Source organism: Portunus trituberculatus, chromosome 35, assembly GCF_017591435.1.
Source record: "Portunus trituberculatus isolate SZX2019 chromosome 35, ASM1759143v1, whole genome shotgun sequence".
Taxonomy (NCBI): Eukaryota; Metazoa; Arthropoda; class Malacostraca; order Decapoda; family Portunidae; genus Portunus; species Portunus trituberculatus.
The window spans coordinates 1,632,604-1,642,603 of record NC_059289.1 but is presented as its reverse complement, the minus strand read 5'-3'; the positions used below and the strand labels follow the sequence as shown (position 1 = coordinate 1,642,603).

At 39.2% G+C, this 10,000-nt stretch overlaps 1 protein-coding gene across 1 annotated transcript in view; it reads right to left on the bottom strand.

The window, feature by feature from the left end:
* LOC123513016 overlaps positions 1 to 10,000 on the bottom strand; it is a 120,476-nt gene that overhangs the window by 96,743 nt on the left and 13,733 nt on the right. The window contains 1 exon segment of the mRNA XM_045269825.1: positions 2,718 to 2,841. Coding sequence (XP_045125760.1) covers positions 2,718 to 2,841 — 124 coding nt within the window.

Below are 10,000 nucleotides of genomic sequence, written 5' to 3'. Positions count from 1 at the left end.
AAAAGAGCAAAAAGGGGGAAAAGGGGAAAAAAGGGAAAAAAGTTGAAAAAAAGAGGAAAGGGCAAAAGGGGAAAAGAGGAAAAGATGAGGAAAGGGGAAAAGAAAAAAAAACTAGAAATATGGGGAAAAAGGGGAAAAAGAAAAAAAAGGGAAAAGGGAAACAAGAAGAAAAAGAGGAAAAAGAGGAAAAGGGAGAGATGAAAAAGAGGAAAAAGAGAAAAGAGGAAAAGGAGAAAAAGAGGGAAAAGAGGAAGGAGAAAAGAGGAAAAAAGGAAAAAAGAAGGAAAAAGAGCAAAAAGAGGAAGGAAAAAAAAGGAAAAAAGGAAAATAGAGGGAAAAGAGGAAAAAAAGGAAGGAGAAAAGAGGAAAAAGAGGAAAAAAGGGGAAAAAAGGGGAAAAAAGGCACGCGTATCCAGACAGGAGCAAATTGAGGGACATACTGCGGTGACATCCATATTTCCACTCTCTTTCTCTCTTTCTTTTTTTTTTTTATTGTTTCCTGCCAAAGGTTTCAAATAAGTGACGGAATATTGGTTACCCTCGCCCCCCATCTCTCTCTCTCTCTCTCTCTCTCTCTCTCTCTCTCTCTCTCTCTCTCTCTCTCTCTCTCTCTCTCTCTCTCTCTCTCTCTCTCTGTGTGTGTGTGTGTGTGTGTGTGTGTGTGTGTGTGTGTGTGTGTGTGTGTGTCTCTCTCTCTCTCTCTCTCTCTCTCTCTCTCTCGGTATGAAGAATGAAAATTTAAACGAATATGCTCGAGTGAAAATATTTGAATCCACAACTCAAATATTTCATGAGTGACAACGTGGAAGTCAAATGCACGAAACATATACTGTAAAAAAAATTGAAAAGAAAATACGAAACACACAATAAAAATGATATAAGTGAAAGGAGCGGTAAATAAAGTCCACGTGATTAGAGAAAAAAAAGAAATAGTTTGATAAATATTAATACTCGGGAGATACATTAGCTTTTTTTTATTCATTTATTTTATCTATTTATTTTTTTAAGTGAGAAGGGATCTGGTCGAAAGTACATGAACTATTGATAAAAAGGCCTCATTGAAAGTGCCAGTCTCTTAATTAATACGACAGTAACAGGGATAGAGCGAGAAAGAATGGATTTAATCTTGAAAAGGCCTCATTGAAACAGGGACACAAACAGAAATAATAATTTGCCTTACTCTCTCGGACCTGATCGGGAACTGGCATTCAAGTGGGTCTTTTACGTTTATTCATTAGTTTAAGTTAGGTTAAATAAGGTTAGGTTAGGTTAGGTTAGGTTAAGGTTAGGTTAGCTTAGGTTAGGTTTGGTGAGGTTAAGATTAGGTTAGGTTAAGTTTGGTTAGGTTAAGATTAGGTTAAGATTAAATTAGGTTAGGTGAGGTGAGGTTAAAGTTAGGTTATCTTGCTCTCTGGTAAATTACCTTCCTTACATAAAAAAAAAACAATAACTAAAACAAAGCAGCATCAATACAGCTTGCAACACAGTAACTCCGCAAAAAACTACTCGAAACACAAGCATCACATTGTCTTTGTAATCGCAAGACACATACACGGTTACACTTACCCACCTTACACACACTCACACTCACAAACACCAGTAACATTTGCAGACACGCCAGTAAGATGACGATGTTTGCTTCAATACCACCACATTATGCACAGCCACGTTACTCCCCCGCCGACCTTAATGGACCAGCCCATTGTGACGTCACGAGTAAATAAAACGGATGTCCGAGGAAGGAAGAGAGAGAGAGAGAGAGAGAGAGAGAGAGAGAGGGGGGGGGTTTAGTTTGGGAAGTGTGTTGCGGTAATGTTGATGGGTTATCTCTCTCTCTCTCTCTCTCTCTCTCTCTCTCTCTCTCTCTCTCTCTCTCTCTGGCTTTTTGTTTCTTTTCTAGCTTTGTGTAAATGATCATAATAAATTCCTACTCTTGTTTTGTTATTCTGGTCATCTAAATTTACCTATTAATCGAACTATTTATAAATCTATCTGTCTTTTTATCTATCTGTCTATTTCTCTATCTATCTATCTACCTATCTATCTGCCTATCTATCTATTTATCTATTTCTCCATCTATCTAAGAACCATTCAATACCGTACCTATTTTCTTCACAATTTATCAAAACAAGTAACTATAAAAAAAAAAATTCGTTCATATTTAATTCCTAATACACTTTGAACGGAATATGAACCACACCCTGAAATAATAATGATACGAAAAAGAAGGAGCCAGGAACACTTTTTTATGTGTAAATCTGAATAAAAAACTCAATAAATAACACACACACACACACACACACACACACACACACACACACACACACACACACACACACACACTTTATGATACTCTATTGCTTATTTTCTTCTTTAAATCATTCTTTCTCTTTTTTTACGTCATTTCAGTATAAAAATATATCTACGACTGAGACAAACATCATTATCATCATTATTAAAATACATCACATACGTACACAAGCTTAAACACACACACACACACACACACACACACACACACACACACACACACACACACACACCTCATTTTCTCCTCTTTATTATTTTTCTATGTTGTTTCTGTACTCAAATTGTCATTATCATAACATCTTATACACACACACACACACACACACAAACACATAAGCTCAATCACACACAGACGCACATACCAGCCCTCCCTTTAGCAATAACACACCCAAACCCGAGCCACATACCACATACCCCAGCAAGTCACCGGTACCCACAATTCCTTTACACGTGGCTACTCTTATAATGAGCTTTGGCCACTTGGTTCTCCTTCCCTCTGTATCTCCCTTGAGTGTGGCTGCGAGTGAGGGACTGAGAAGGTGGAATCAATATTATAATCCCTCTTGAGACTTTAGTGAGTTTATATAAGCGAGAGAGGGAGAGAGAGAGAGAGAGAGAGAGAGAGAGAGAGAGAGAGAGAGAGAGAGAGAGAGAGAGAGAGAGATGTTATGAGGTCAAGTTTAAGTCTATCCTTGTGTCTTTAATTAGTTGATAAAGAATAGTTTAGGTAAGATAACGGTATACCTCATTTGGCAATATTACTGAGAGAGAGAGAGAGAGAGAGAGAGAGAGAGAGAGAGAGAGAGAGAGAGAGAGAGAGAGAGAGAGAGAGAGAGAGAGAGTGAGAGAGAGATTGGTCTGCTTCTTCTTTTCTTATCTCTTTTTGTTCTGTTTTTCCACGTTTATATACAGCCACAATGCCGTCACTAATTGGCCGTGATCCCTTGAGCCGCGGGTTTTATATGAGCGACATGCCAAACGAATGTGTTTAGATGACGTGGTATTCTTGGGTACAATCTTATGGGTCGATAATACTAAACATGAATTAAGCACAGCAATAGCTTACCTTCACCTCAGCCAGGAACAAACACAAGCGTAAAACATCCAAAGCATATCAGTTACATGTCAATAAAATAATAGCCAATTCAGAACAATCGTAGAAGGATCCAGGAATATCTCGTAATGATAACCAGTTAGTCTTTTGCGTAGTTGATTAAGCATGATGATGGTTATAATGAACATTGTAGGTAAATACTCATATACATATTGAACAACAACAACAACAACAACAACAACAGTAGTAATAATAATAATGATAATGATAATAATAATGATAATAATAATAATAATAATAATAATAATAATAATAATAATAATAATAATAATAACAATAATAATAACAACATAGCAACAATAACAACAACATCAACAACCAGAGAGAGAGAGAGAGAGAGAGAGAGAGAGATGTGGCTGGAGAACTTGTGAGAGAGAGGCGTTGTTAGGAAGAGGAGGAGAAGGAGGAGGATCGGAGGAGGAGGAGGAGGAGGAGGAGGAGGACGGGAAGAGGGCGGAAAAAGGCCTTATATAGTCTTCTTGAGGGCCTTGGAATTGTTGACCTTTTTCAATTATCATTCTTTGTCCTTTTTCTTTCGTTAATGTATATATTCCACCTTCTCCCCTCCTCCCTCCTCTTCTTCACGATCCTTTCCTCTTTCGTTTTCCTTCAATCCTTCTTATCTTCCATCATTTGATCCTAATTATCTAACTACCTTCACTTCCTCCTCCCTTTCCTTCTGTATTTCCTTCGGTTTCTCTTTTTTTTTCACTTTCTCTTCGTAATCTGTAACTTTATTTTCTCACTAATAATACGTAGAGACACTCTCTCTCTCTCTCTCTCTCTCTCTCTCTCTCTCTCTCTCTCTCTCTCTCTCTCTCTCTCTCTCTCTCTCTCTCTCTCTCTCTCTCTCTCTCTCTCTCTCTCTCTCTCTCTCTCTCTCTCTCTCTCTCTCTCTCTCTCTCTCTCTCTCTCTCTCTTCACTCAATCTCTAACCTTAATCACTTCTACCTCACCTTAATAATCATGAACCACCGTCTGCCTTCCGTCTTCCCGCCCTTTTAGTAAACCACCACCACCACCACCACCATTACTATGTCCTTCTCGCGCCCTTGGTCCTTCTCCCGGCCGCCAGCTAATGAGGCAGCGGTTCTCCTTGCACAAGAGGCCTCGGGGCGTCGGCTTGTAGTGCACCTTCCGGGTTTGAGCCACCTATAATTACCCAACCTAATGATCGTACCTACACTCCGGAGCTCTTCAGGACTACTACTATTACTACTACTATTGCTATCACAGCCTTATATCTGTCCCACACTGGTCTGTATTGTAATGTCACAGAGGTTTGGTTATCGCTGCTACTACTGCTACTAATACACACACAAAAGCTTTCAGTACTACTGCTATCACGGCCTTATATCTGTCCCACACTGGTAATATCACCGAGGTTTTAGTTATCTTCGTTACTATTATTACTGAGCTTGTCACGGCTTTTAATTATCACTATTATTGTAATAAAACTCTCTGATACCAATGATGCTTATGGAATCGCTGTGGCGGTGGCGTAGTGGATAAGGTGGTGAGCAAGGGATCGGGCTGACGTCCACGCGTAGATTCGAATCCCACCACATACCGCTTTGAAGCTATGCCATTTGTCGGGTGGTTTAAAGTTACCTACATGTCACCATGATACCCAGGTTCTAGGTGGTAACACCAAAGATACGCTTGGGTGGTGATACCTATGGGCCCTAATGGGTACCACTATGAATAAAATTGCCTGCGCCACTGATGGGCTTAAGCTTAACAGCGCTTCCCGCATATACTCTTCAAGTATGCCTACAGGCGTTATAGGCCATAACATAAAAAAAAACTTTTCATAATTAGTGTTAGTTAATGTTCCTGCGGCAGATGAAGTCTTAACCCCTTCCGTATTGGGACACATTTTTACCTTGAGACTTGTGCACCATTAGACCATGTTACTGACACTGGAAACGGTCTATGAAGATCAGAAAATTAATGGCTAGAGTCTTCACTATTTTAATCCCCCACATGGGTTTCTGAAGCTGTATAAAATCACCAGATAGCAAGCAGAATGAATATGAAAACGCGTCATGGTGCTGAAGGGAGTAAATTCATCAACCACACAACCAAATCACTCTCAATAATCACCAAAACTATCATACATTTACTTTCTCTTCTTTACCATCACCTTCCTCAGTTATAAAAAAAAACACAACAACCTTTACAGCCACTACCACCACCACAACAACCACAACAACAACAACAGCACCCATAACACGGCCTTTCACCACCACCATCACCACCACTTCCTCCTCTTCCTCCTCCAACGACCCCGCCCACACCACGTCTCTCCCAGCCTGTTTCTCAGCACCTCCTCTCGCTCTTTCTCCGCTCCTTCACCACCAGCGGGAGGTCAAGAGGTGGAATGTCATTAAGCGTGAAATCCGTATTGGGCACGTGAATAGCGGGGCAGAGGAGACGCGAGTGAGTGTGTGAGTAAGCAGGGAGGATAAAATGACTGGGGTAAAAGAAAATGGGCTGTGGGAATGAAAATTTTGTTCTTGGAATATTAACTCCTTCAGTACCATGACGCATTTTCACATTTATTCTGTTTACTATTTGATAATTTTTATACAGCTTCAGAAACTCATGTGGGGGTTAGAATAGTGGAGACTGTGGCTATTAATCTTTTAATTTCCATTGACCAGTCCTGATGTAAATAAAATCGTCTAATCACACCCAAAACTCATGAAAAGTGTGTTCCAGTACTGAAGGGGTTAAAAATGTATGATCTTTTCACTTTGATACGAGAAAAGCGGGAAAGATAGAATGACTGGTGGTTTAAGAGAAAAGTAGAATGTAAAGGAAGGAAACAAAACTGTCTTTAGAATATCAAAAAACGTACAATGAACTCAATTTAATACGAGAAAAATATCACCAAGTATGAGTATGTGAGAATAATGAGCGATGCCTTAGCCCCTTGAGTACCATGACGCGTTTCCATATTCATTCTGCTTACTATTTGGTGATTTTATACAGCTTCAGAAACTCATGTGGGGGATTAAAATAGTGAAGACTCTGGCCATTCATCTTCTGACCTCCAAATCCTTCTTGATGACAATAAAAAGGTCAAATCGTACACAAATCTCAAGGTACAAATATGTTCCAGTACTGAAGGGATTAATAGAAAATTGGCTAAAAAGGAAGTGAGAAAACAAATAGCCTTTAGAATATCAAAAAAAACTTGCAATTAACTCAATTAGACACGAGGAAACTATCATCACCATATGCAAAAGAGTTATGGATGAAAAATAAACAGAATTTCTAAGGAGATTAATACTGGATGAAGATGTAGAAAAAATAAGCGTGTTTGAAGAGTGACTGGTAAAGAGAGTAAGACTGGATGTAGATGTAGAAAAAGCGTGTTTGAAAAGTGACTGGTAAGGAGAATAAGACTGGATAGAACAAGTAAGAGTGTTTGAAGAGTGACTGGTAATTAGAGGTGTGTCAAGTGGCAGCCAAAGTGTTGATGATAAGGATGATAAGGATGATAAGGATGATGGAGCGGAGTGGAGGAAGTGGTCAAGAGTGCACAGGTTGACTAAACAGCAACAGCCGCAGCAGACATTTTGCTCCTTCCGTAGTTGTTTAGGAGTTTAGTATAGTATAGAATAGTAAAGTAGTAGTAGTAGTAGTAGTAGTAGTAGTAGTAGTAGTAGTAGTAGTAGTAGTAGTAGTAGTAGTAGTAGTAGTAGTAGTAGTAGTAGTAATAATAATAATAATAATAATAATAATAATAATAATAATAATAATAATAATAATAATAATAATAATAATAATAATAATAATAATAACAATGATAACAATAATATTAAAAATAATAATAATAACAATAATAATAACAATAACAATAATAACAGTAATAAAGTAAGAGGAAGGGAGAACACGAGAAAAAAATGAGGAAGAAGAGGAAGAACAACAAGAACAGGAAGAAAAAAGAACAAGAATGAAAACAAAAACAAGGTGAGGAGGAGGAGGAGGAGGAGGAGGAGGATAGGATACGAACCACTTAGGCGTACCTTCCTCCTGACAGGTAAATAACAGGTGTGAGGAGGAAGCGATGGAGGAAAGTGAAGGATGATGAGAGGGAAGAGACGAAGAAGGAAGGAACGAAGAAGAAGGAGGAAGGGAAATAATGGACAGACAAAGAGAAAAGGAGAAAGAGAAAGAAAAAAGAAGAGAAGGAAACGACGAAAGAGGATGAAGAGAGAATAAACAAAAGGAAGGGGTAAGGAAAAAGGAAGGAAAAAAAGGAAAAAAAGAAAAACGAAGAGAACAAAGGGAAGAAGAGAAGAAAGACACTTAAAGAAACAAGGAAAAGAAAAGGAAGGGAAGAAAATGAAGAAAGAGAAGGAAACAAGAGTGAGTGAGTAAAATAAATCGTAAAAGTCAATCAATTAAAGAATATCGAATTATTACAACACTGGAGCATCATTAAATTATCTCTCTCTCTCTCTCTCTCTCTCTCTCTCTCTCTCTCTCTCTCTCTCTCTCTCTCTCTCTCTCTGTATTTTTCTCTCGATTCCTCCTTTAATTTACACTTCGCTTTCAATCTTCTATACAATCACAACTTCTCTCTTTCCTCTCCTTTATTATTTATTTATCTATTTTCCCTCTTGCCTCAGTTTCCCCTCCCATTACAGGTTTCCCATTACTAGTTTTCTTTCCCCTTAGAAGCGTAATTAACATGTATTTCCTCTGCACATGTATAAAAATTGCTTGTCGCTTCTATTCTTAACTTCTTCAGCACTGGGACGCATTTTTTCCTTGATTTTTTGGCATGATTTAATGATTTTGTTGATATTAGGAGGTCAGAAGATTGATACCCAGTGTTTTACTATTCTAATCCCAGCATATGTTTCTGAAGCTGTATAAAGTCACCAAATAGTTATCAAAATGAATATAAAAACGCGTCCTGGTACTGAGAACTATTACTAATTATTGTATACCCTCTTCTATTACTACTACTACTACTACTACTACTACTACTACTACTACTACTACTGCAACTATATACAACTATTTTTCCATTTCTTTCATAACTTCTACTCCTTATCTTCATCCTTTTTTTTATTCCTCACTCCTTTCACTCCTTGCCTCCTCCTCCTCCTCCTCCTCCTCCTCCTCCTCCTCCTCCTCCTCCTCCTCCTCCTCCTCCTCCTCCTCCTCCTTCTTTCCTTCCTCTTCCCACGCCTTTCAAAGTTACTTCCATTCATACAAAAACCGACGATTTCTCCCCCAGATAAGCTCTTTAAGTCTCTCGTTCTTCTTCCTTCTTCATGTGATTCCTCTTTCTTCTCCTCCTCTCTTCTTTTCTCTTTCCTCTCTTTCTCTCTCCTCCTTCCAGTATCCCTCCTCCTTTCTGTCCCTTTAGAGTCATTCCCTTTCCTCTCTCCAGATCATTTTCATCCCTACGTATTTTAACACCATAAATTACTCCCTTTCCTAGCTCCATTTTAGAGGAGGAGGAGGAGGAGGAGGTGGAGGAGGAGGAGGAGGAGGAGGAGGAGGAGGAGGAGGAGGGTTTTCTTTGATGTTCAGTTCACCACGACTACTTACCGGCCTATTTTGAACTCTCTCTCTCTCTCTCTCTCTCTCTCTCTCTCTCTCTCTCTCTCTCTCTCTCTCTCTCTCTCTCTCTCTCTCTCTCTCTCTCGCTTTCTTATGTTTCTTTCCGTAGTATCGTTTTGATAGGAAAGAATGAAGAGAGAGAGAGAGAGAGAGAGAGAGAGAGTATGGAAGGAAGGAAACTAGCAAAAGGAGATAAAGAGGGAGAGAAAAGGGGAAGGGAACGGGAGGAGAGTGTGGAGGGATGGAGGAAGGGAGAGACGGGAATGGAAGGAGAGAAAGGGAAGACCAGGAAAGGGAGAATCGGGTTGCCACAGATGTCGAAAAGAGATGAATGTGCTTTTACTGACGCGGGGAATGTATACACACACACACACACACACACACACACACACACACACACACACACACACTCTCTCTCTCTCTCTCTCTCTCTCTCTCTCTCTCTCTCTCTCTCTCTCTCTCTCTCTCTCTCTCTAATCACTCAATCTATCCGTACCGTGACTTAATTAATTAATCTAAAGGCATTGCAATCGATCAAACCACCACCACCACCACCTCCACCACCACCACCACCACCACCACCTCTGCCACCACCACCACCACCACCACCAATACACTCATTAAAAAAGAGCCACATTAATAAACAACGAATAAATGAAACGGACAGGAACAGGGGCCACTTAGATTAATTAGGATATATTCAGTGGCTTTCGAATCACACAACATTTCATTAATTCAAGATAGGAAAATGAAAAAAAAAAAAGTTGAAGAAAAAAAAAAAGCTTAATAAATCAAATAGGAAAAAAAATAAGTACCACCACCATCACCACCACCACCACCACCACCACCACCACTACCTTCACCATTTGAAGAAAAAATACCTTAATAAGTCAAATAAACACAATAACAGGACCATTTCCCTTACTGGCAATAAAAATAACACCTAACACACACACACACACACACACACACACACACACACACACA